Below are 27667 nucleotides of genomic sequence, written 5' to 3' on the forward strand. Positions count from 1 at the left end.
TAAGTAGGACTGCTGATATTGTCTCTTAAATGCAGCTTTCTTTTTCTTGGCAGTTGTAGGCTCTTCTTCTTCTATCTCATCATTTGGCCTTTTCCCCTTCCGAAGAAGCTCTCCAAAGACGTTTGTTTTTTACTCATTTTTCTTAGCTTTTTTACTACGGTATCACGTGACCGAGACGAGCGGTTTGACATGTGTACAGAGGCACAGGCGGATACACCTGGTTTTCAAAATAAAACTTCTTTCAGACTCTGATGATCAATAAAATATTTTTTGTTCAGTCTTTCTGTGTCTTCGGGCCCAGCACCAAACGGACTGGTACTGGTCCAAGGCCCACTGGTCGGGGACCGCTGCTCTAAGCCTTAGAGCACCAATCAGGTGAAATTGGATAATCTTCCACGGCACACCTGATGACCTCTCACGGCACTCTTACGTGCTGCGGCACAGTGGTTGGGAAACACTGCTTTAGACAAACTGTATGCACACTGGCTTTTTTATGCACGGACCAAGAAAAGACACGAATGTGTTACGACATAACGGACGTGTCAGCGTGTCAAGATGCTGCTGACATTTAATGAAAACCTCTTCTCGTAATATTTACGCAACATGTCAGTCACTTCAGTTGAAGCCTGAGTGAGTGTTGAAGGATGGAGAGAATGAAAGCAAAGCTAAACTAAAACTCCCCAAACTTTGCATCGAGGTAAGTGGAGACCGAAGGTGAGATCCAACAGAAACACATATCATCATCCAGTAATGATGTTACTAAACAACATGGTTGAGCCCTAAATTAAATTTCAGAATAAGACGGGCTTGAAGGTAATTTAATTTATCTTATGAAACTGTGAGACTTCATTCATTTTGTGTTTGTTATCATTCACATAACCTGAGTTCATATTTAAGAGTTGGAAAACCTGCTTGTGTTAAATTTAATTTCGCCATGGCAGGCTTTTATTCTGATATGAACTCGCTCGACCGACAACGAAACGCTGATAAATTTATTGCGCAGGCATCAAAACAGGAAATACTGTACAGACAGTACACAGAAATATGATTAAGGTGAGGTTTCAGTAATTTAATCCTTATTTATTAATGGCAGCTGTCAGATTTTGATGTTGGGATCATAACTTTAGATAATTATATCTTTGATGGGAGAAAATCCGCAGCGCAGTCGATAAAGATGTGAGCTCACCTTTAAGGAAGAAAGGCTGGCCGTGCGACCAATATACCGCAATGCATTGTGGGCTCTTATCAGAGCCATCAGCGCGTGTTTCCCGGTAAAGACTATAGCATCTCTATAGTGTCTGTCTCACAAAAGAGGGTTTTGACAAAAAAATAGCAACTACAAAATCCTCATTTCCTCTGAGTGTGATTAAAGCTCAGCCGAGCCTCTTCCAGACACGCTGAAGAGCAAATCTGTGCCTCTCCCCCTCCCTCCCCCGTCCTCCCTCTCCTCGTCTCATCTCTCTGTTCGATTGAAGATCAGATTGGGTGTTCGGTTTTCCTCTAAATCCAATATGTCGGGGCTGGTTCTGAGTGAGCGACTGGTGTAGGCGATAACACTTACCGGCGTTGAATATTGCGCCGACCTGGAAGGAGAGCTCGGAGTCGTGCTCAGCCTCACAGGGGTACACTGCCATGGCTTTCCTGCTGGTGACACTGAAAAATGAAGGCAATCAGTGAGCTGGCGGAGCTTTGGGGAGGATTACCGCACAGTTCTATCTGGGCCCGGGGCCTGCTTGTTCATTCACTCACTAGCCTGAAACAGCAGAAATGGGCCAGGCCGGAAAATCAGCAAAAGCACTGAGAGGAGCCGGGCCGCTGCACGCTCCCGCCTCGCCCTATCTCCAGTCTAGACAGACCAGCGAGCGAGTCAAAACACACCCACGTGCACCCGCGTGTGCGCACTGACACAAAGAGGTGCGGCGCTGTTCGTGGCGGGTTTTGTGCGAGCGACAAGGCAGGCACACATCAGGTCCGCGCCGCAGACAACCATCTATGGCGAGATAATTAAAAAGTGGCGGGGGGACTCTAAAGTAGGTTTGCACACAAACAGAGGTAGAATAGAAATCTCGCCGCACTGTGCCTCAGCTTTTAAATTCACATTTGCGAGCTCAGAAGTCGCATTTTAAATCAGTTTGATGTAAAAGAGCGCCATGAAAGAAACCATATTCATCGCTCTGCAAAGGTTAGTAAAAAGGCCTATTTATGCAACCGCGTTCCCGAAAACATAAAAACTGTTTCCACGGAGAGGTTGTTTTGCTCGCCATTGCAAACCGTTATCTCGGATGCCAGCAACATTACCATGTAGAAGCTGTGCCTTCAACACACGATGCCCTGATAAATATTTCATATTCTTTCTGCAGAGCAGGAACAATGTAGGATGAGAGAGGAGAAAGAAGATATACAAACTGGAAAAAAAAAAGAAAAAGTTTGTGGTCACAGAGTTGTCAATACAACAATGTTCAGCCGAGTTCAGAATTTTGGAAGAATGCGCTCTCGTGGAACTGCAATTCGGGAAAAATGAAGATTTGTATTTACAGGAAAATAACATTAATGGATTGCACAGAGAATGGCCGAGCTGTCTGCGGCTTCCTCTGTAGCACCTGAAAGCACGCAGAATGAATTCATCGTTTATTCTCAAGGAGGCAGAGCAATAGATGAGCGCGATGGGCGCTCTGTGTTTGGGCTGTGACACAAAGGGGAGAAGGCTGCCGCCCCCGCTGCAGCCAATAGCTGCGCTGCGCCAAGATCCCTCAAAGGTAAACCAAATTAAGGGTGGGTGAATGTATGAGAAAGTCAGGGAAAATATTGACGTGCGAGGCTGCAAGTAGATGCTCGACACGCGAGGGATTGTGTGGAGCGAGCGCGCAAGATAAGACGTGCGAGCGAGTAATGGAGCAAGTGGGTGAAAAGAATCTAAGAGTGTGACAATTAACCAGGATGAGAGTGTGAAAGTGACTTAACGAAACAGAAATGAAGGTGATTACAGAATCCAGCTGGGAGGCAAAAGAGAGGGAGCTCGGCCTCACCTCTCCTCCGGCTTTTCTTTCTCAGCAGCAGCTGTGGTGCCAGCAGTTTGGCTCTGTCCTGGCGCTCCAGAGGTGGACCAGGAGGCTCCTGCTGTGGGTGCCCTGCGGATCAAAAAAAAAAACAGGAAAACCTGAGAAACCGCACAGATCCTGTCTGATCTGCCTGACTGAAAAAAGGCATTTTTCCCCTACAAAGAAGGCATTCAGAGTGCAGCCTGGTGTTAAAAATGTTGGACCTGTGTTGAGTTTTCCTCCATTGTTAAACAGTTGAGTGTTGGTAGAAACTACTGTAAGTGTTGGAAACAGCTTAAATGAGCAACCTGTTGTTATGGAGACAAGGTGAGAATTCGTTTCTGCACCCATCCACAGCGTTGGGAGGATGGGAATTCAAATCAAAAACTGCAATGGGGTGCAGCTTTGTCAGCGGCAGATTTCCACACCATCCACACACCATATTTTTAAGCAGCTGGCTACAGATGTCACTTCATGACACGAGGACGCCGTCGAGTCAAAGCAAGCTCAGGTCCCACAAAGTCATTAGTGTTTGGATATTAACATACAGCAGGGGAATGCATTTCTAAATTTATCGCCTTTTTTAAGTTCAGACTTGACAAAGAAGGGATAAAATATTCCAGCCGGCTTCATTCGACTGTACGGCAGCTGCACGCAGGAGGACTCGCACTTTGAATTCTCATTGAGTGCACGCCGTGCATTTGCCCCAATAACAATGACATCAAGGGCTTTCATAAATCAAATAATCCATTCCACTCCATCTGCCAAAAAGCCTCTTCAAAAGGGCTGACTCTCAACAGAAGTCCATATTAACCTGAGAGGTAAGCACCAAGAGCGACTCTGATATATTTACCTCAAGGTCTGAAATTTAAAGTCACACAAAGGAATTCACTTGACCTTCTGTATCACAGATTTGAAGCTTCTTGCGCTCCGTAACTCAAACCAACAACATTATGGTAAGATTAACCCAACCTGTCAACTGGTTTAAAGTAAATGAGGCCAAACTGTCAGTTTAAAATCAGCTGGATTGACCGTATCTGTAAAAAGCTCAAGGGAGAGGAGTCAGAATAAAAGACGCAAAAAGTCATGAATTAAACATAATGTTTGAATTCTGCAGGAATATTCATACATTGGCCAGCTGTTCGCTTTTCCCTTCAGAGAGCAGCCAAAAGTAAAACTGGAATTCAAACCTGTGTGCAACCACCACAATGTCTGGCTTGAAAAGAACGAACCCCTGCACTTTTGACTGCAGAGGAAACGCATTAAAAACCACCACGACGGGCGAAAGATGAATGAGGATCCCCATCATCAATGCAACAAACTTAAGAAATTTGCCCACATTCACACAGAACAAAGGGTCACTGAACAGTGTGATGGTTGAGACTCACACGCTGGTCATGACGCTCATCAGATCTCAGATAACGGACAACATTTCCTGATCCTGCACCGTTCATTGTTTACGGTCCGATTAGCAACTTGAGACGTGAAGGTGACATTTCGGCTTATCTTTCTAAACAGATATCTGCACATGAACGCAGACACATTTAAAAAAAGCTAATAAAAACCTGAACCACCATCTGACCATAGCCAGCGGGTTCCAAAAAATGCATTTCAGGCAACGTGTGACGCCTCTTTTGCTCTCCACACGGACCTGCATTCAATCAAAGCCTGCTCAAATTTGATTGGCCAACACTACTGCAGTCATATATAGAGATTACCCATACATGTAGATCCAATGCCCACAGTAATGTAATGTTCATAACTTCTGTGTGTGTAAAGTCCAACAACAACACTTCCACCATGAGATTTATCTGTAACGTAGTAGCTGTGCTTTACGCTGGCTGTTGTCGGGGCTGGCGAGTCTACGGGCGACCTACAGGATGGAGGTAGGGGTCCTGGTAAAGGCAGAGTGGAGCAGAGGAGAGCACTAGTCTAAGCCAGACATCCCTCTGTGTTCCATGCCTGCCCCAGGGCCAGTGCTAATACAGTACATAATGAGCAAATTGCTCCTAGCTGCCGCTCCCATAGAGACGTTAATAAAGGCAATTAGAGGGAGCAGCTGGGGAGGGGCTGGAGGTTGAGAGGATGTTGTGAATAGTGGCTACTCTGGCACCGGTGGAAGAGAGAGAGTGAGGCGGACTTAAGGGGGAACATGGTGGGGGATCTTATGTAGCCATAGGTGGAGGTGTGCACTCGGCACTGGACTCAGGCTTTCACTCCCCCCTCCGCACCGCCTTCTCCCTCCGCCTCATCCCCTGCCTCCCCCTCGGTGCGCTTGTCCATCCCCAGCGGTGGCTGTTCCGTTCGGGCCTGGCCTGACTGCGGGTGATTTATAGCTCTGCAGCAGTGTGGGGCCACTGTGGTGCTCAGCTGCTCCACATCAGCATGAGGGGACAGTGCGCTGCAGTGCAGCAAATCCACTCATTAACCTGGGCCCGGGCACAACCACTGTCTGCCTGGGTCACAGCCAAGAGAGGGGAGAGCGGAGGAGCACCGACGCCTCACCCACCTGCAGGTGAACCCACTCAGAGCCGCACTAAACCCCCACATACATTTCAATTAAAGAGGCAGAAGGCGCGCACGCACACACATTCAAGCAAAGTTAAGTGTGTGTTTCAGTTGGAAGAGGATTATACAGATCAGTGAAGATCTTTAAAATAAACAGATATCTAAATAATTATAGAATAAACAGTCAATGCCACATGGCTGCCCTAGAAACTTGTTAAATGTACCAGAGGTAAATGGATTCATCCCAAAATTGCTTTCACAATTATAGCTAAGCCAAACCGAGGGAAATCGTTTGCCATTTCTCTTCAAAAATAGCATCATGCTTTGAATTGCTCATCCGTTGTTTTTACCCATCACAGGCCTAGCTAAGCTTCTTCTGTAAACATGATTAAATACAGTAAATGGGGCCTCTTGTGAAAATGCACTGTATGAAGCTCACATGAAAATCCCTCTCCAGACGTTGGTAATGCTGGTGAGATTTTAAGAGTTTGAAGCTGGGAGGAATTCTTTACAGGCACGAATGTCACGATATGCAGGAGACGCACCGATACGCGTAAAAAAAAAGCATCACGCTGCGCCTGGGAGTCTTTTGTTTTAACCATCAGGGTTATCGCATTATCACACGCTGCCAGGTTAGTAGCAGCGAGAAATTCATCAACAGAAGTGGTCTGCTGCTTCTCATTACTGCAGGAATTTCAGCCTGCAGCGTCCAGGCCTCGTTGATCCTGGCGTGGAACGAACGCAGGGATGAGCCGGGCTATCGACTGTCTTTCTACCAAAGGAAGGAGGGCAGCGGTGGGATTTCGCTGTGTTTCTTCTAGAAAGTGGGATCAAACCTACAGCCAAGCCGCCCGCGCAGCCACCGCCAGTTTGGGTGGGCAGGAAATAACCTCTGATCCACCGTTTTATGATCCACAGCTGTCTGCCAGGCGCGGCGGGTAGGGCGGGCGAGGAGGAGGAGAAGTGGCCAAAGAAAAGTAACCTCGCTGGGGCATCGGAGCTACCGGGAGAAGCTGTGACTGAATTTAGGGAGAGGAGGAGAAATGAGGCAAGCCATCTGAAATGACGGAGATGATAAATCACGCCAGAGCGCACAAAGAGTGACACGGCGAGTCAGGATGCATCCGTGTATGACCGGGCGGATTTTGCTGCAGCTATCATACAGCAAACACTAATATGTGCCGTTTTCCAGGTGCACTTGCGAGTGCAGATAAACATTTCTGAGAGTGGCTGGAAGTAATCTAGCAATTGCCATCCCCGCTGCTCGTTCTGGCGAGGACCGAAGCCGAATCCCTGGGTTCCAGGCCAGAGAGGTGCTGTGCTAACAGGTCTCCACCATCTCACATGCTAAGATTTATGAGTGAACAAAGCCAGGGCGACACCCTGTGACATATGGCGCAAGTCTTCATAAAGGGACAGGGGCTGCGGCTATAAGGGTAAACAAGATGAATATCTCCCCAATGTCAATACGATTTACACGGCCAACGCTCGGCCACCTGTCTCCCAAACAAATAAGAGCTGAGATTTACGACCTCCTCCTGGTCGCTCCTTCCGTCCTCCGACATGATGCCACATATGTGGGAAAGCACAGAAAAAAATATCGGCGGGGGGAAAAACAAAAAAAGAAAAAAAAAGGAGTTGGTTGCATAAGTCACATAAAGCCTTGTCTGTCCAATCCTGCAAGTTAGAGACAAACGTGGACACACACGCGCACGCACACACACACACACACACACACACACACACAGAGGTCAATGTAAGAGAAGAATCACCTCGTCCTCTGTCGAGTTGTAAGGTGGATTTGTTTTTATTTTACAGCTCTTTTCGGCTGATGGAGAAGGAGAAGGGGACAGCGAATGAGAAAAAAAAAAAAAGAGTCTATTTCAAGGTGAATCTGTAGACATGACACAGCAGAGAGTCGAACATCTGCAGCATAACCCAATAATTCATCTCTCACATCAGCATTCAGGACAAGTCAGGGGCTGGAAACAACAAAAAGGACCAAGGACTTCGCAGAGAGAGCGAGGACAGAAGAGAGAGGCGCCTGCTGAAGCATTTTCCACCCAGCGGGACGAGAGACGGAGACAAACAGCTGACATTTGACTAATAGCATAAGCATCAAGGCGGACGCCGAAAATCAATTTCGCTATAGATTCATCTATTGTTCCATTTGTGATTAACTCCCAAATCATTCAGCACGCGGACGGTCAAAAATAACGCCCTTCGCAGGTTGCCAAAAGTGACTGAGATGCTCGTTCTTCTGCGACTCTGATTTCACAGCTTTCAAAAACTAGTTATTGATCGTTAATAACAACAATAACGGCATGGTTTCTGCTTCCTAAACGCTCTTTTCCTCCTGGAGCAGAAAAGGCGGAGCTGCGCCACGACTGCACAGCGCACTTCAGTCTAACTGCTAAAAATGTATTCATTGGTCAATCTACGAGGAGAGCGAGGCACATTTGGAACGTAATAATCTCCTGAGGAAGAGGGAACGAGGTTTAAGAGCCACTATTTCCAGGCTCTGACTGGAGTGTGCTGCATAAAAGGGATTTACTCATCATTTCATCCTGCTGCAATCTGATACACAGCTGACAGCTCAGGGCTGGAGTTTGGGAAATTAGGATGATCAACTCGGCCCGGAGAAACATATTTTTTGACATAACAATTACAAAATAAACAAGAACAGTTTAGAAATGTAAATACTGCACAGATAAAAGGATACTTATAGTGATTTTGACTTTCAGAGCCCTTTTCCCGCCTAATAACATTAAGAATACTCCAAACTGGTTGCGTGGTGAGCACGTGCCCTCGCTTGAAGTCAAACAGCGAGCGAATCGCCACCCGCGGCTCCGACGTGTTCAGCGATTCGTGCAGCGAGTGAACGAAGTGAAAGGCGCTCAGTCTGACGATCGGGCTCACGGCCATGCTTTGGAAGCAGGGAGCGGCTAATTACGACGCGCTCGAATCAAATGCGTCCGACCGTTCAGACAGTTTACCTGTGAATTCGCCGTCGTGTGTTCGATGCACCAGAGAAACGACTGAGCGGCTTTAACTGCAGATGCAAAAACACTGAGCAAAGTATTCACTTATGAAGCTTAAACAGAGCGCGAACGAGTCCAGGTTTGAACGTGGACTCGTTCAAGACTTTGTTTACTGTGGATCTACTTGCTTCATAAGCAGTAAGTGCATTCTGACTGCTGCACAGTGGCATATTGATCTGGGACTTAAGCGTACTGAACCACTCACTTGGAGTTGCTGCCCGAGCTGAGGCTGGCGCTAAGTGGGGCATGGTCACTCCTCTCTGTGGGCGTCTCTGAGGCCGAGGCTGACGACGACTGGGACGACACGGACTCATTGCTGCCCATTGACGTCTCATCTGTAGTTAAGCTGGAGCTATCTCCCACTGCTGACACTTAGATGAAAGAAAGCAGTGTTTGTTATAATTACATCTCTTTCATTCATTTTATGCTACTGTAAAAGATTCAGCCCATTCCAGCTCGCTGATGATAGCTCGCCTGATAAAACAGCTGAATAATTTATCAATACATACGGCAAGGCTGCATCAACAGGGGACTTTATGAATCAAACTGCTGTCAAAACAGGCGAGACTTACAACCAAGTTTGTGTTGTTCATAATGGTGCGTTTCTGCAGCCACAGACAGGAACCTGAGAAACACTGGGGAGATCCAGGCGCTTTTATTTCAATTTTACTGTCAAGTAAAGATCCTGCCTTTGGGAGATGGGAGAAGCCCAGACCCAACTGTTAATGTTAAGAAAGTAGCTTGTTTGGAGCATTTCTTCCCTTTTCCTCTGCACACACATATCGAAGCACTTAAACCAAACGTCCATATTTAATTAAGATTGAACTGAATTAGTGCTGCTGCTGTTTATGGTTTAATTATCACCAGACAGAACAGTATTTTTATCGTCCACACAGACCATACAGCCATAGCACTGATGATCCAGTCTGCATGAAAGCCATTAAACTGGTGTTTTCAGCTCAGGTTGAATATGGGTGGTGCTATGCTGGGACTTAGGTGAGAAAGAATGACAGAGGTGCAATTTGTCCCACCCTGACAGGTACAACAGGAAGGTGAGGGAGATGTCCATCAAGCACAATCTTCACTGGTTTAACCCTGCTGCTTTTCCTTTGGGAAAATAAACAATGACGCTTCGAGTTTCAGCTCGTTGTTTAGCTGTCTGGCCCTCAACTTCACTGTTTTGCAGCTAAAGAGCCAGTTATTGCCCTCAGCAGTTTTAGAAATCAAAAACAGAGCTAAAAGAGTATAAATATTGGACTTACATTGGCCAAAGGGCCAGAAACAAAACTCTGATAATGATAATGTTGCTCTGTAACTGAGCAACTGTGACAAGTTCACCACTTTAACTTATGTCGATGCTACGTTCACAGCTTAATAAATAAAAAATCAGTTATTGCAGGACTAAATAAATCAATAACAAATACTAATCTGAAATCATTGGCTGAAAAACAGGAGAAATACTCAGATTAATGCACTTTCCTGTTAACGCTCTGCCATCACATCTGCAGGGACGTCAGACACACGTAGACTCAAGACGATCCGCATGCATACATAACCACTCTGTCTCTGTTCATTGTGCTTAAATTTGCTTTTTACCCAGTGAGAAATGAGACAACTTACTTTAAATCCATTATGTGGGACTCATATAATAGACACAAAGGTTAAAAATGGATTACGCCTTTCATCCCTGATATTAAAATACCCCATGGTAAAAGCTGAAGCGAGGGAGTTGAAGAGAGACAATCTGGTAAGCAGATTTAGATTCCTTTTGTATAGTGGAGGGGAGGGGATTTGGCTGGCCCTGGATCAGAAATTTCTGGAATTAGACTGTTTGGGTCATCAGGTCAGGTGATCAGCTCACCTGATGCACAGGAGAGAGCCCCTATCATCGCCTCCCGTTTCATCCAGCATCAGAGGAAGCATTTTAAGCATTTTGAAGTAAACAAGGGCGCACAAAGTCACAGAGGCGCATCTCTCCACAGCGTGGCTGAGTTCAGTGTGTCATCTGCTGATGCTGCTGGGATTTTTGGTGATTACGAGAGAGCGGAGAGCCTAACGCTGAGCGAGTGAGCGAGTGAATTCAGGTTATGAAGGCAAGTTTTTGTTGAAACTGTTCCAGAGAGGGGTGATTCAACTCTGATCATTTTGGAGGATGTAGATCGTGATGCTGTTCATGTTATTTAGCCGACCCTCTGATAAAAATGTTCCTACTGAAGTGATAATTACTGCACAAACGTTTCTGACCTTTGATCAAATATTAACAACAAACAGGCAATTTCAACCCTTGATTGTCCTAAATTTGTGTTCTTTATATCCTCCAAGTAGAGCACTGCCATGTCAGACTCTGGCACATGTCGCTAGCATCATCATAAAAGACACTATTTCAGATGGAGATACACACCATGCAAAATAAATACTCAGAGCTGTTAAAAGGGCAGATTGGGCTCAATACATTACAGCAGCCATGTCGAACCTATTCCACAAAGTGCCGAGTGGCTGAAGGTTTTCTTTCCAACCGAGCGGCAGCACACCAGACTTGACTCATTTCATCAGCTGATCTCAGTCTTCAGACAGCTGATTGGTCAGACAGCATGCTCTTGATTGGCTGGAGGAAAAACCTGCAGCCACACGGCCCTTTGTGGAATGAGTTTGACGTGCCTGCATTACAGTTTAATAGAGAACTGTTTTGATGTTGGACTGAAATAAGTGAATACACTTTTATCTAGGTTGCTAGCTAGCCAGCTAGCTTGAGGATTCTCAGCTACATCGCTACATCCATGAACAGCGTGGATGATGAAAGCGACTTGCAGAAACAACGAGTCTTAAATCAACACGTTTCTTTCATCTTTGTGAGAAAAGTTTCGCTAGCTGCTCCTCGCAACCGAAAATGACACCTGAGGGATGGATGTGTCACTCGCTGCTGACTGACTACCAACAAGAATCGGCTAACGGGAGCACGACGTCGGGGTGAAAATAATGAGGCAAAAAATGGCAATTCATGTCAATTATCAGGATAATATACATTCAGATAATTTAGCATACCTGTTGGGCTCTGTTAATGAATGAATGTATGTGTGAGCTGCATACTTTCTGGATCACTCAGGTAGTTCATATCTAACTTCTCAAGCTTATATACTCATTTAATTCTCAGTTCCTTTAATACATTCAGAAATGTGAAAACATCCAGGTGCACATGTGAACGCCTCTCACCATTCTGAATATCCAGAGCTTGTGGATTGTAGACAGCCAGGGGCCGATTCTGTCGACTCAGCTTCTTGGACTGCCTTGTGGGAGCGGAGAACACTGGGGCAGCAGGTGAAAGAGGGCACGACTCCGGAGCATCTGCAAAGATCTGAATGCACAATGTGAATGAGTCTCTAGCAAGACAAAAAGTCAGAGTGCAGATACTCAGCAGCAGCGGCAGCGGCAGCGGCAGCGGCAGCGGCAGCGGCAGCGGCAGCGGCAGCGTGTCCTCAAGTGACCCCACTTAGTGAACGGGTTTTGAAAGGCTTTCTATGGTGGTAGATGAATGGAAAAGGCCATTTGCAGCCACGGCATGTGCTCCTGGGGAGAGCCGAGCAGCTCATTGATTGGACCCTAAAAACTGCACGTGAGAAGATTTTGTTTGTGCCAAAATAAACAAGAGCAGCTCCACATGTAACGCAGTCACATCCCGTCCAGAAATCTGGGCCTAAGTTAAGGTGACATTTCTCCTCAGAGACGCTGACCCGCTCTCTGAAAGAGTGCAGAGTAAAATAAACAGGGCTCGGGCTGGAGGAGGGCCGGCCAACTGGCGCAGCCTGTTTACACCGGGCCGTGTTTACATATAAACTTCAGATGTGGAGTTAAAAGAGAATAGGGCTGCAGAGGAGAGGAAGTCTCAGCAGAGCCTCCGAAAAGGATCACAGACGAGGAGAGGAGGGAGGTGGGGAAGGGAGGAGAGAGAGAAAAGTGGCAGAAAAAGTGAGACGGAGTGTGAGCGGGAGAGGCAGACACAGGGGGGGGGGCATGAGAGAGAAAGTTTGTGGGAGAAAAGCAGATAGAAAAAGTGAGAAATCTGATATGGCTGAGCGTTGCTGCTGCCTCCCTCGCTCCCTCTCGCCTCTCTCTGCAGATGGAGGTGAATGTAAAACAGAGTCTACTGTTGGTATCTGGGGGTATCAACAGTCTAGAGTGGGACTCAGCTGCGAGGGAAGTTAATGCCTGTCTGTCTGTCTGCTCAACTTTTCCCCTGCTCTAACACGCTGTACTTTCCAAAATGCTCCTGCTGCATTCTAACACTGCATCCTTTATCACCTGGACGCCGCTGGGTACCTCAGGGTAGTCTCACAGAGCGGCGCTGTGCGTTGTGCTGCTGATGTTGTCTTTGCACATTTGTATACCCCGTCGGTTTTCACCGGGCCTCTGCGCTTGCTCACACCCCGTTTTAGATTTGTGGGTTTGGGTGGAGACATTAGTCACAACACACAGCATCCTCCATTTAATGAAGCTGGGGGAAAAATAAAATCACTAAAAGCTCCCAGTTTCATCTGATTCTACGCGGAGCTGCTCCACGCAGATTAGAAAACTAATCTCAAACCTTTCTCTCTTTTGACACGGACAATTATCCCCCTTTGAGGATTGACGCTGATTAATGACATTCTGGGGAGATTACACGATCCCCTGTACTGCAGGTTATGAAAAAACCCACTACAATAAATATATTCAGGCAGCCAAAGGACCTCGCATGTATGATAAAACGCATGGGATAATCTACAGAATAATCAAACTACTGGAAATAAAGAGAATACTGTGTGTTTAATCCAGCACTTGGGGCTCCCCCTATTGGCCAGATTAAAAAAATCTGGATATTAAACTGCTGTCTAACACCTCTGTGCATTAATAACCAGGTGAACGGCATGCTGTCTCAAGGGTTTAAGGAGTTGCATGTTTCATTATCTGAGAACTTTATTCCTGCCCATTATAGAGCCAATGCATCGCATTTGTCCAAGCAGACCACAGAGCAGCCATTATCTAATGTGATTCATTTTCTTGCACTTGCACATAGAAGCTGCCTGCAGTGGATTAGGCAAGATTTTTCCTCTTGTTTGTTAAGTTTAAACAAACTCCACAAGCAGGATCTACAGCAACACATCCACCCTCGCTGAGATTCTCCCTCTGCCCAAATGAAATTCGGGTGTCAGGTACAGTACAGTACGTGCCAACAGAAGCTGCCAAATCGAAACTTAAGAGCAAAATACAAAACTTCAAAACAATAGTAAGAAAGCTCTCAGTGCCAAGGAGCCAGGATTTACTCACATTAGATCTTTTGCTTCGCTTGCACATTTGTTATCCTTCAGTATCAAGTAATTACACGCCGCCCAGGTTGGTAAACACAAAGGTGCTGTGTTCAGCTCACAGATGTCATGTCACCTGATTCAGATTTCCTTTGATGCTATCCTTGCGCCCTGTCTTGCACAGGTTGCCTAGCTTTTACTAAATACAGCTCTGGATGGCAAGTGGAAGCACAATTATACACAAAATACTGCACTGACAGCTGGAATCATGCGAGTGCAGTCGGTGCAGCAGAGATTTGAACAATCAAAAACAGACATTTGGGGAGAAAACAGAACACAATGCAATAAAAAGACTCTTCTCCCTTTCTTACAGATATGGTGGTAATTACTTCCACTGGAAGACACAGTGCTATGAGTAGACACGTCCAGTTTTCAGGCAGAGCTTCAAGTCTATTACTGCGTGATAGCAGAGTCGATACTGAGCTGCGTGTTGGGCAAATCCCAGTTTTGAGCGTTACCTTTTCATGGTGCTCGATGAGGATCTCCACCAAGATGTTCTGGAACTTCAGGTCCATGATGGCAGCAACAGTCTCCTCCTGCGGCCTCATTAACGTGGGGCCAAACACCACGCCCAGGTTGGCCACGGTCATCAGATTCTGTTTGCTGTGAGCCACAATGCTGAGGAAGACAACAACTCCCATTATACATGTTTTACTGCAACTTGCTAACACAGCATCACTGTGATGAAGCTTTCTGATGAGGGCAGAATAAGACTGGACACCGTACGGCAGGCTAAGACTTAACAAGGCACCATACTGTAAGTAATGCATTGCTATTAAAAAAAAGTAGAAAATGAATTTAAAAGCCATATGAGCAACAAGAACATGAAGCCAACTGCGGCTTGGCTATTGCCTGGAAAACATGCTTGACATGTAGTACAGTCCTTTCACATGCAGTCTGTTTGGAAGAGGTGGGAAGTCAGATCTTGAAGCATCTCGTCTCATGATCCATTTAACAGGCAGATGACAGCCTAAACAACAGCTATGCTCATTAAATATAGCATCGCTGCAGTGTAAAAATGCTCTTTTTTTCCTAAAGGTTAATGTTTCATTTGAGAAAACTGTAATAGTTTTAGGCAAGGCAGCCCACCTCTGCTATGATGCATCATTTCTCGACAAACAAGCACATCAAATAATATCTTAATGGATAACTTTGAACCTTCTCGTCACCTTTTTATTTCTGCGTATTGCTTCTTAGTTTTTCACATTTAAAACAGTTTTTTTTTCCCTCCCATCACAGAGGCACTGAAAACTGTGAATCCACGCAAGGCAGCTGCTGCATTTTGAGATAAAGTGACAAATAAAAATGGGGGATTTCAGCGCATCTTGTGACATTTCACATTTTTGCCAACAGTAAGCTGCAGCGAATCCTAGCCGGTAACTCAAACATGAACTTGTCCTGCATGTACAGTTTGGCCTGTGCAGTCTCCTAAAAAGAGTCTTTGTGCATCTACACATACGCCACTGATACAGCTTTCCTTATCACCTCCAACAACAGCTCTGCAAACCTGTGGCAGTATCTATTTCAACAACAGGGTGATGACATTTGACATTGAGAAATAATCCGTTTGATTAATTGTCCTGTGCATCAGCTCTGAAATGGGGACACCTTCAGCGGATGAAACTTTATCTGAGGAGGTCAAAAAAGGTGGAGAAAAAAAACCTCTACTTGAAGAGAAAGTTACACGGACAGGTGAAGAGATTTCACACTCAAAATATGATGATATGCGGTGCATCTGCAGAGAGACAGTTTAAATAGCTTCAAAGGATGCCTTTGAAGACAAAAACACTGGTGACAACTCACATTTATAACATCTCGGAAACCATTTCAGATAGCAGTGTGAAATTCTGGCTTTGCTTCCTTCCCCTGCAGGACATGCACACACGCCAACTTCAGAAAAATATTCGAGTCTCTCCAGTCTGGAGAATTTCACGCTGGATAATCCAAATTCAATTTCAATAGCGCTGCCTTTTTACCAGAGCCTGATTCTGCAGCGGGTTTCTATGAAATAAGATCCACCAGACTTTCACTGCCTCAGGGAAGAGGGATTATTTACTTATCTTCAATTTGCTCATATTTAGTTTATAAAAAGCTTGCTGAGGTAAAACCTTGTAATGTTAGCTAACATTATTTCTTAAATCTTTCTTCCTATCTAATCTCACAAATGGATGGATGCACAATAGCGGTCCATCCATGGGTGTATGGAGTAATCTCCAGAGAGGGCTTAATTTGAGAGGTCCATTTCATTTCATTTCACCGGTGGGCTGCACAACGGCATGCTGAACAGGTACGGCAGGCTGCACAATCCTCCCTCAACAACTTTAAATGTGCACCAAAATGACCCAAGAAAAGGCAGGAAGAATGTTATGCTAGCAGCATCAATTTTCTTACCCAGCAGCCACTGAGTAGACAGAGAGGAGATGGAGTGACAGCAGGGAAGGGGGAGTGAAGAGAGTGGGAGTGAGGGAGATAGAGAGAAAAAGCATGTGGAGTGAGAATGAGGAGACAGACAGGAAGAGCAGGAAGAGAGAACTGAGAGAGAGAGGGGGTGGAGATTGGGTGAACTATGACCGAGGAACCACGAACACTCACTTGGCCAGATGCTTCATAAGCAGCCCGAGGACTTGTCGATTCCTCTCCGGTAGTTTGTGGACCAGGCAGTGGACGGCTTGGATGCGAGACTCTGGACTACCGCCCTCTGTTCAAACACAGAAGCAGCCGTGCGCTCGCATTAAACTACATGGATTTCTCTGCGCTCCTCAGGTGGCAAAGCGCCAACGCAGCTGCGATCGAATACTCCACAACATTAGCAAATTTAAAGAGATGATGAAATACCGTATACGCTGTTGATTTGAACTGTGCACAACGTGGAGTTTAAGGTGCAGAAACACCAAATAAAAGTCCTTTAGAGGAAGAACTGAGCCCTCCGTTTATCAAGTCCTAATAAAAGATCTGAATACATTTTCGGCAAAAAACGAGCAAAAGCTAGTGGACCTTTAAGGACACAATGATCAGAGGCCATCACCCTCAAGCATAAGGGTTAGAGGATGATGCATTCCACTTTAAGCAAGAGAGGAAGAGGTGTGATAGTGATATACGGTCTGAAGCCTCCCAGAATTTGGCAGCAGGGACCACTGTGCTGGCGAAGGAGATAGCTTTACGTTACTGTCGCTACCGTAAAAAAGGGTTGTGTTAAAACCCCCGAGATCATCTCTTAAACATTTCCTCACACATGGGCATCTGACCGCCCACACACAAACAAACACACACACAGACACACAAAATATCATTACTATGGGAACGACAAGGATTTAAACATGGAAAAAGCCTCTTATGGATGCTGTCATCCATCAAAAAAATATTCTTTGCTAATCCATTTTTTCCCCCTCGTTATGAGGGCATTGCGAGCGCCTGATAAAAATGTCAACCTGATCCAATTATAGCACTTGTTGTAATAAGATTCAAGTTTGGCTCGCTTTAAAAAAATTTCAGACATAAATGATGTTATGTGGGTGGAGAGGGGAAAAAAAAAAGTGTCTTTCTGCTGTTCAAGGTCACTCGCTGGACCATTTGAGGGCATGCAAATCGCAGCACACGTGTCATTTTAAACTTTTCATGGGTTATGTGGCCACATATCTTCAGCAGCAAATCAAAACGGGCAGAAATTAGAAATGGAAATGCTGCAGTGAAACAGCCTGAAGTGTCAAATATGCACGTCTAAGCAGAAGACGGCTGAAAGGCGTTTTCGGGCCAACCGGAGCGGGTCAGCTGTATTCGCTGGAAGCTGCAGACAATTCACATTTCTGACCAAGAAACAGGACAAGAGTGGCCTCAGATGGTGAGGCTTCATCTCTGAAACACTTCACGCATTCAACACTCACGTTAGAGGCATCCTAATTAGCAGTCAACACACAAACAGACCAACAGCTGATGTTTTCAATAATTCGCTGATGAAGAATAAACCACTGGACTTGATTAAGTGTCCATGGTCTGATACAAGATGTGTGCTCTGTTGTTTGCTTATGGTCTGCATTCGCATTAAGTGGTGGTATAAGAAGAGGTCAGACTTACTCGCAGGGCTAATAAACTCCTTGTAAAGTCCATAGGTCATCAACGGCTCAGGAAGGCTCCTTCAAACAGAGAGAGAGAGAGAGGGCGGAGGAGGGGGTGGGGGTGGGGTGGATGGAGAGAGTTGAAGTGAGCGAGGGGGGACAGAAATAGCCTGCACACTGTTTTATAGGGTCTGCACACAGCAATGATTAATGTGGCCAGGCCAGGGGATGGAATTAGATGGCGCACGCATTGAGATAACCAAGTTCATCTGAAGGTACTTTCACACTGCAGCTGGCCACTGGCCAGAGGTACTTAGCCTCAGAGGAAACTGAGGAGATTGACCCTGCTTTATTCCAGCGAGGCCAGACACAAAGCAAAAGACGAGCCAGAGCGACACTCAGCACGGTTTAGTATGGCAAAACAACGAGGATATGCTACGTTAGCTTCAACTGTGGTTAGAAATGAGTAAACGCAACACAGCAGAGGGAGTCCGACAACCCACAGCCCATCGTGTCAAACTGCTTCTCTGAGAGGCGTCAAAGCTTAAAATTAGCCATCACAACGTAATATTAACCCCTCTGAATGCGACATTCACAGCTCCTGCAGTGGCCACTTAACATCTCATGGAAAACCACTGTGAAAACAGTTAAGAGCGGTGGAAGCAGGAAATGTACCAGGCCATCAGCAGCTCTGGCATCATTATTCTTCATGTGACTTTTTTCAATTAGACTGCTACGAATTACAGACAATATTTTGATCAGAATTAATATTTTCTTTTTCAATTGGACATTTAAATCATCACACTGATAACATCTTACAGCGAGACAAATGAATATGAATGAGCACGGTTTAATTCTGCGAGTTAAAGAGCAGATAAATCAAGACGGCTAATCATTCAACACTATTTTTTGGCAGCGCGTGCAGAAAACACAACTTAGCTTTGATTTAAATGAGCAAAGCCGAGCCACTTCGGTGCTAACTGCACGTTTACAAAAACAAATTGGCATTTAAATGAAACTGTCTCTGCTTCTTGCAAACAAACCACATTTTTAATCTTTGAACTTCACCCACACTATCCGTCAACCTGGAAGGAGCTGGTGAATGTGGAACAGGCATGCAGCAAACAATGTGACCTCGCAAGGAGTTAATTATACCGAGGCACTTTGCATAATCAACTCTGCAGCGATTTTAAAAAAGACAGTCGACAATGGATGAAATGCTTCATATTCAAGCGAACAGAGGCTCCATCATATTCGGCAAAGGAGATAAATATGTATATGTGTATTAAAATCTTCCATTAACCGCGGGGGTTGCTGCAGGTCAGAAGTAGATTTGCTGAGACACACTGCAACTCTGAAAAATAAGAGTTTTGAGGCTTATAAGATGATCAGTCCTGCACCAAGAGCAGCTGTCTCTGGACCAGTAAAGTCACACTGTGTCACATTATCCGCCTGAACGCATCGATACAAGGACATCAGGTTATGAAACTTAACTTACGCTGCATCTGAGAAGGAGTTCAGGGGTCACATCAGTCAAAATGTCGAAGTTCAGCCGAACAGGACGAGATTTGCTGGACTGAACTGATCACAGCTGAGGCTAACGAAATGATTAGCAAATTAACTTTTCCTCTCTTTCATTATTTCTTTGGGTGGTTTTAGGGCTTTTAAGCTATAACTTCTGACTGCACAAGCTGACATGCTGCTTGTTTCATTCAGCCGAAACCCAAAGACGTTCAGTTTATAATCACATGACAGAGTGAAGAATCAAATCCACACATGTGAAAAGCAGAAAATACTGAATCTTGGCTTGAAAAATAACCAAAACAATTAATCCATTATCAACGTAGCTGCCTCGTCCTTGCAGCTCTAGGCGGTTTACATCTGTGTCACGCTGATCCTTACCTCAGATAAAGCTTCAGTGCACTTGTTATTGTCTTAACGTCCCAGTCCTCGCTGGTGGACAGATCCACTTCGTTGCTCTTCTCATCTGAATCATAAAACATATTGTTATTAGAAAATCTGCTGGCTGAAGCAGCAACGCTTTTTCACGTTAAGCCGCAGCGATTTTGTGTGCAGCCTAGAAAGTCCAAATACGCAATATAAATATGTAACTTATAATTAGCCATGTGAGGATAAAAGCAGTGCCTCTAGCCTTGGGGGGGTCGAGTCTAGCCCCAGTGGATATAGAAGGAAGTTACAGCTTCTGTAGAGGGCTGCTGCTTCTATACTCATTACAAGTTTAATTAATCCCTTACTACTTCATTGGGTCCACAGGGACTCGGGGGCTGTGTTGTGCTGAAAATTCAGGGGGCTTTAGTCACACCTAAAGTAACCTCTGATGAATTACAGAGGACTTGGAAGCGCAATGTGTCAATGAAGTGTTAGACATATGTACTGTACAGGGCTCAGGCCGCAGCTTTTAGCTTCTGGGTGGTAGGCGGTCTGCGTTATTGGGGAAAAATCTGAGCACTGCAGCGAGGACCACTGCACTTTTCTCTACTTGCTCTGTCCACAAAAGAGTCTGTCCAATATCAGCTTCTGTAAGCAAACGCTTTTGTGGAATGTTTGTAGCCAAAGCTGTGCCTCCGTGAGCATGTATGTTGAGACTGGTGGGGTCTGCACAGGCTCAAACATGCTGGGAGCCGCTTCGGTCAAGGATGCAAAAACACAATTTTGGCAGCGGCAGCCGGAGCAGCGTTGAGTATGAAAGTGCCAACCGCAGAACAGCAGCGAGTTCAAAGGTGTAATTCTTTGTTATTTTACATTAGTTATCTAAATGAAGCCCCCGAGGACATCGCCGTGCTGTGTGCGGAGACGTTAGCGCGGTAGCTAAAACTGAAAATGTGGCTCCCATAAGAGATGCAGAAAAAAAATTAAGTTTTACCATAAAAATCCATTCCAAAAGAAAGGTCTGTTAAACTACGAGAGCCTGTCCATCACACATTTCATGTAAATATGTCAGGCAAACATCATGTATTGGATTTAACCAAAATAAACAATGGGCTGCGGACATCTGCAGCGTCACACATTGATGTCTTGAATGGGACCAGCACTTAAAGCGGAGAGGATGCTGGGTGGATTTCAACGGTTAAAGGAAGAGCGAATGAGCAAATGTGGCAGCTCTTCCAGCGGTTCACCGCATTTTTGGCTCGTGCCCCCTTCAGAAGCAGCAACGTCTGCTTGCAACCCCGTGTCACTGGCTGCTTCCTGTACTGTACGTTTGTTATGACTGCCGGTGCGCTTCTTCAGAGGTGCCTGGCGGATTGTTAAAACCCCCTCCTCTGACACCTTTCTGACGTCGGACCGGGGTCTCTGCGTCCGCCATTTCTGCAACAGACAATCTGACGTTCACGCCCACTTCACGCTGTAACTTCTCTCTCACTCTTTTTCCTTGTTTGCACGAGTTTTTCTGACACTTTTCATGTGAACAACTGGATGCAACGCTACGAGAATCACGTCTCCCCGCTCTTTACGGCGGCCGGCTCATCACTCCTCCCTCAAGTGTACAGAACAACTACAAACACATTTGATTGACAACACGTAATATGATCTGCTCATGCATAACCTGACCCTTAGATTTGTCTGGCAACCACTCGTGGGAGTTCGGGCCCTCAGGCTGGAAAACTGGGTCACATCTTTGGTTCCCAGACTGGAAAAGGGGAGCCCAGTAGCCACGGCGTGAGGGGCCCGACGGCTTCTTGTAATTTAAGCGAACTGACCCTTTTAAGTCAACAAGAGCGGTTTCGAGACTTTGTTTTGAACTGATATTATTTTACAGGAGTAGGAAGGAGCATAAACCTCCTCAGCATCTGGTCAGCTCTCTGGAACGAACCATCATCCAGTGTTTAATATGTTCACGGTCAGATCTGCGCTACGTTGTGAAAATGTGGAAAAGTATTGAGCAGTTCTTTGGAAGCATTCCTCAAATTTGCCTCACTCTGCAGTTATATCTATAGAACTAAGAAGTCCAACTCAGCAACACTATACACCCCCTGCCTCATACTGTACAACAGACAGGTCACAGACAGAATGGGGCTCACTCTTACAGCCTTCTTCCTGTTATATTGTTGCCTGACATTCAATAGGTGCCGCTGTCTTTGTTTGTACTGTAATATAACGGGAGACTCGTTTTCTATCGCTCTGTCCTCTCTGATTGGACCCATGCCATGTCGGTGGGTGAGAGATGAAAAGGCGGAGGAGTGGGAGGATCCGAAGTCTTTCTTCAGGGTTTTAAAGCTTGCTTCACCCACTCACTGTGAACTGCTGCATGCATGGAATATTTGTGAATGTGCTGGTTTGTGTAGAAGTAGTACTACCTCTGTCATACTGTACATATTAGTCATTTCAAGGATGAAACAGAAGTCACGTTCTGGGAAGCTTCGTGAGAATATTCCAGGGTGGTCGATCAGCATTTGCAATCTGTATTTCGCCCTCATTCACAAGAATATGTGGAATGTCAAGACCACAGAAGAACGCTTCTTTTGCCACATTCGCTCTTTAAAGAAACTTCTTACGGGTGCCGCAGCAGAGTGTTAATAGAGTCTACAGCATGAGTCGGCAGGTTGGGAGGCTGGAAGGTTTTGGAGAGGAAGCTTGAGACAGGCTGGCGGCTGCCTGAGTTTGTTGTCATTCTGAACACAGAGCTGAAAGCGAGCTGGTGTCTGCTGGAGACGGCAGGAAACCAGAGAGCAGACAGGGAGCAATGGAAAGGACAGAGGACAAGTTCTATAGAAGAGGAGTTGAGTGAGTGAAGACAAGTGAGAGGCGTAGAGGAAATGGAGAAAGGCGGCTGAGAAACCACGCCAGTGCAAGGACCTCAGAGGCCGTCTTAGTGGCCTGTTAATGAGGCAAAAGCCAAAAAGTGCAAGGACGTGGACGTGAGGGACCCTGGCTGCTTGTCTGGGGGGATATAAAACTGAATGGAAAGGAGGCAAAGATCCAGCCAGGCACTGTTGCGCTTCAGAGGCACATGGCTCTGAGTCATTGGCTGATTGTCATTCGCTATCTTTTTAATATCACCCCGACAGACACATCCATTCCATCAGCACATCCAACTAACTAGGGGCAACCTCATATCACAGAGATACTGCAGTAGCATATAAATTAAAAATGTAACTTTACTCAGCTCTTACCAGCGACCCTCCATGCAAAGACATTTGGGACCACAAAGAAACGAGCAGACTTTAACTTACCGATCATTAATGAGAGGAGCTTCTGGACCTTAGAGCTCACCCCGACAACTCTGTACAGGCCTTGGTCATTAATACCTGGTAAATAATAATGTAAATTAAACTTCATTTGTACAGCACAGCTTTGTTTAATAAAGTTACCAAGTGCTTAACAGGAAGAAGAACACACCAACAAGGACCCTGTATGTGGAAACTATACAGCAGATACACAAAAAATGTACTGAAGCAAAAGAAAAAGAGAAAATGAGGTCAGATTAGCATCTAAAGACAAAAGCAAATAAGAACCTAAGTGCATTGAAAGGCATTAGTATTATCCACAGTCCAGGCTGCCTGCAGTCAGCCTTTTATTTCAATATTAGTGCAAGTCTGCCCCCTTGTGTACAGTTAAGGATGTTGCATCCACATCACATTCCACCAATGCCGTGTTAAACTTCCCCAAATAAATCCCCGTGTAACTCTCTCAGCTGAGCTTTTCCAGCTCACCTCTCGTCTCGATGGCGCTGATGGAGTTCTTCACGAAACTCAAGCCCACGTCGTCCAGCTGGGCGTCAACTGCAGGTGGAAAAGACAAAGACACCGTCAAACGCGGTGAAGCGCTGCGCTTGAGAAACTTCATAACACTCTTTCACAGATACAAAGTCTGGCACAGCTACATGACTTACTTCCTCTTTCTTTAGAGTAAGTCCTCCCAAGGTAGTGTCCGATCTATTAAAAAACACCCAAACACCAGAACAAAGTTTACTGTACAGTGAAGTGCGGGTATATGGAAGTATATTAAACTAAACTATAAGGTGGCAGTTAAACAGAATACAGTGGGGCTACATGAGCAAAGTGTGAGTGGTAGATGATGACATAGTGTAGGCAGGCGGCTGACTCACAGGTTCCTTCCCACCCATGGCCTGCATCCAGAACTTGTGGTCATCCTCTGACAGAGCCTGCACTGTTACCACCGTCCCTGGCCTGGGAGAGAGCCACACCGCATCAGCATCAGGCAAAAACTCAGAGCGAAAGTACAGTAAGGCAACATCAGAGGCGATATAAAACATCAAATGTGCTTCAAAAGCAAGCACTTGAACTTTGGATTTGCAGGACCCAACAAATATGAGCCCTGTTAGTCATCCCAGCTGCTGTGCGAGACCTACAATCACGCAGGACCAGATGGATATCAAGTTACTCATCCCGATCAGAGTGGATGTGTGGACTCGAATTTCCATACTAAATCTGGGGTATTGCTCATCTATTAATACTACAGAAAAGGGGCAGGGCAGAGTTAAGTTGTGTGACAAAATGAGATATCTATTACAAGAGGGCACGGCAGGGTGTGACAAATCCTCCCAGCTGAGCGTGCGAGGGCAGAACACCAAGACAAATCCTGCCGCTCTGCCCTCCGCAATGCAAAACACAAAGAGCGACGAGCTAAACTGTAATCAGTGTGGAGCTAAGATCGGTAAACTGTTAATGAGGAGCATCGCAGCAGATAATCTCCGTGCTCTGTGGCTGCTCTGGAAAAGGCACGTGGGAATATTCTGAGTGACGTACCGATCTGTTATGTCGAGTTCTAAGCAGAACCTCCTGTCCAACATGTCTGTCGTTTTGCGGAGGCAGGATTTGAGCGTGACGGACTCTGTCTCACCCTGGAGGGACAAAGAAAAAAAACTTTACTGTACAGAATCATAAAAACACCCCGTTATAACCAGCGTCATTCTAATCTGACTAATAAACCGCTCCTGCATCTGCTCTGTGACTACTCACAATCTTCCCACCAGATCTGTGGTCGAACGTCACCATGTGCAGGATCTTCTGCTCTTTGACGAACGTGCAGTAGCGTTTGACCCAGCTGGAACCAAAGGGGGGTGGCCCTGGAGAAACAAGGCGCACGCGTGACGCAGGCATTCAGCGGATCAGGGAAGATGTCCGCAGTGACAGTGTGCGTCGGTGAGTGGAGCCACCAAAACGAAAATTGCTCATTTTGCCTCTAATTCAGCAACATTTTGCAGGTGCGTCACTGCTGCTGCTGGGTAAAAAAAATCATTTTAGCCTGAAATTACTAGAATTACTAGACCAGAAGTTGAAGGAGAGCTGTAAAAGCCCCCTCTGACTGTGACACTAGACTATATTTGAAGAGTTTGTCATGCATTCTTGTCTTGACTGCGCTTCCTCGCCACCTTATGAATGGACATGACGCCCCGTATTAAAATACATGTGAGCTATATAAAGGTCTTACGCTTTTCCTGAACGTAGAGGTAGCCTTCACAGCTGATAGGGCTGGTCTGTCTGTACTCTTGAGGCACCTCCCTGATCCTCTTCATCAGCTCGTACACCTCTGACCGCGTACCCTCGAATCGACTCCGTGTCTGGGAGGAGGAAGAGGAAGCAAACAGTCCAGGAAGTCACGTTCTGATACTCAGCAATTAGGTAGGAAGAGTGAAAATCAGAACTTAAGAGCTTCCTTCTTTTCATCTCCTTGAAACCAGCTGAGTAACTAAGAATGAAGCAGAGGTGAGACTTGGACGGCACTGCAGAGCAGGAGAAACCAAACTGATGGAGGCAGGAAGTTATAAAGTTTGACAAGTTAACAGATTTTTCTCAGGAGTTGGCGGCCAAATCAAGACAAAAACACAAGGAAATGTTGGACTTAGCAAGCCATGATGCTCTGTTTCTAGATTTAGAGGCTGTGATGAGTAAGAAATGCTAACAGTTAGCCATAGCAACTCAAGGTTTTGTCCATGCTTTTCTGCCCTTTAGTGGTCAAAATGTCGACTTTTCTAGTCTTTGGGTGGAACCAGAACACAGACACACAAGAAACTGAAGTCACGTTTGAATCATCCTCATCCACATTACAAATATAATAATAAAACATGACATTTCTTACATTCTGAATATTGATCTGCAGCGCTCGTTTGTAATGGTCAAAGTCCTTGGCGAGCTCGAAGCCCTGGTGGTAAAAGGTGAAGACCGTCTGAAAGAAGGCGAGCATCTAGAAAGATCACAGGAGGAAACAGATCAGAGATGTTGAGCTGAAGAGTCAAAACATCATGTCTGAATGTGATGCCAGTGTTCAGTCACTTTCAGGCAAGAAAGAAACTTAACCTCATGCTTTTATCAATGTGACAGACGAGCCAGGCCAGTGCTGACGTGCTATCAGGGCTTCTGTTATTCAGTAAATACTCTTTTTATCTTTTTACCTGGAAAATCTGCTTAAGTTAAACATACAGAGTCCAACCAGAGCTGGTGGTGATTGGTGAAAAAACAGCTCCTCTGGAGTCTGAATAAAGTGTGTTTTACTGTAAAATCCCTGTTTCTGTAAATGGAGTCTGGTGGCTTTGGCGAGAGCTACAAGGGTTTCCGGTTAAAGAAAAGGATCTGACTCTTTAACAAAAGGTCTGATCCTTTCTATAATGTTACCAAATCCTTAGAATAACAATCTGAGCCTGCCAGCAGCAAAAATAAGCTCTTTTAGCGGACGTACAGGAGGGGTTACATTGCATCCCTAACCGATTTCTGAAGTTTCTGTCCCCATTAGGCACTTGCAAGCTCACAAAAAAAAGAAAACAGACTCCATAAACACAAATAATATTTGACCAGAATTTCTCCCACTTGTCCGGGACGTTGAAATCTTCCGGGCCGGCAATGGAAACCCTGCATGCCAGTAAGGTCAGCCACTCACCGGCTCCACACATTCAAACTTCTTCCTCTCTTGGATCTCCTGCAGCTTGCACACGTAGTCCAGCGACTCCTCCTGAAAGTGCTGCCTCATGGTTTCCACCTGGATGTCTGCCTGTGGAGGTGGAGAACACACACCGCGATGATTACAGGGACAGACGAACGCATGGAAGCGCAGGAGGAACGTTGTGATCTTTGTGATGCAGTGCAATTTGAGGTTTTTCTTGTTGTGCCACTCTTGCAGAGGGGATACTGAAGTTGGTTAGTGCTCTATCAAACACTGATCAGGTTCATCTATAGGTCTCAGGGGGCTGCATACTCTGCACAACATCTGTGTGCACCAGAGGAGGGATTCACCTCCTGAACCAGCAGCTGGAAAACTACAAAACATCCACCCATCCTTTGTTCATACCTGTTTGTCCTATAGCGTTGGGTGCAGCCTATCACAGCTCCCTGGGTAGACTGAACTTAACATGTATAGGCACATAGTGTACTCCAACCTACACCTGTGGGTGCTTTAAAGCTGCCAGTTCATCTACGGTAATATGCACGTGTCTTCGGGTTGTAGGAGGGAACCAGAGCGTCCGTGGGGCATATTTACACACATACACACTCATCAAAAAGGAAAAAAAGAAGAAAGGCCCACTCAGACGGGGCCATTTTTTCCTTCTTCTTCCTCAGTGCCATCCCAGAATCACAGCATACACAAAAGATTATAGATAAACAGCACATACTATATATATCTAGGAGTAGATTGGCGATGTAATACAACTGGTACTGTGGCAGAGTTACTCATGTACCACCAGTGACTTAATGTGCAAGCAAAATGCAGCTTTAAAC

At 45.6% G+C, this 27667-nt stretch overlaps 2 protein-coding genes across 3 annotated transcripts in view; one reads left to right on the forward strand and one right to left on the reverse strand.

The window, feature by feature from the left end:
• prmt9 (protein arginine methyltransferase 9) overlaps positions 1 to 27667 on the forward strand; it is a 176799-nt gene that overhangs the window by 121280 nt on the left and 27852 nt on the right. The gene's annotated exons all lie outside the window — the stretch shown is intronic.
• Positions 1 to 27667, reverse strand: part of arhgap10 (Rho GTPase activating protein 10) — a 45038-nt gene that overhangs the window by 2931 nt on the left and 14440 nt on the right. Inside the window, exons 6-22 of one of the 2 annotated variants that reach the window (XM_070989240.1) lie at positions 26832 to 26942; positions 26037 to 26141; positions 25389 to 25518; positions 24917 to 25023; positions 24704 to 24798; positions 24043 to 24124; positions 23827 to 23869; positions 23648 to 23716; positions 23168 to 23242; positions 19878 to 19962; positions 17995 to 18053; positions 16516 to 16621; positions 14382 to 14541; positions 11798 to 11939; positions 8793 to 8958; positions 3027 to 3128; positions 1562 to 1653 (exon numbers count right to left, since the gene is read on the reverse strand). In XM_070989240.1, the coding sequence (XP_070845341.1) occupies positions 1562 to 1653; positions 3027 to 3128; positions 8793 to 8958; positions 11798 to 11939; positions 14382 to 14541; positions 16516 to 16621; positions 17995 to 18053; positions 19878 to 19962; positions 23168 to 23242; positions 23648 to 23716; positions 23827 to 23869; positions 24043 to 24124; positions 24704 to 24798; positions 24917 to 25023; positions 25389 to 25518; positions 26037 to 26141; positions 26832 to 26942 (1729 nt within the window). The remainder of the gene's footprint in view (positions 1 to 1561; positions 1654 to 3026; positions 3129 to 8792; positions 8959 to 11797; positions 11940 to 14381; positions 14542 to 16515; positions 16622 to 17994; positions 18054 to 19877; positions 19963 to 23167; positions 23243 to 23647; positions 23717 to 23826; positions 23870 to 24042; positions 24125 to 24703; positions 24799 to 24916; positions 25024 to 25388; positions 25519 to 26036; positions 26142 to 26831; positions 26943 to 27667) is intronic. The other variant, XM_070989250.1, reaches the window with a different exon arrangement.

The sequence above is a fragment of the Chaetodon trifascialis genome, chromosome 2, assembly GCF_039877785.1.
Source record: "Chaetodon trifascialis isolate fChaTrf1 chromosome 2, fChaTrf1.hap1, whole genome shotgun sequence".
NCBI classification, from domain to species: domain Eukaryota; kingdom Metazoa; phylum Chordata; class Actinopteri; order Chaetodontiformes; family Chaetodontidae; genus Chaetodon; species Chaetodon trifascialis.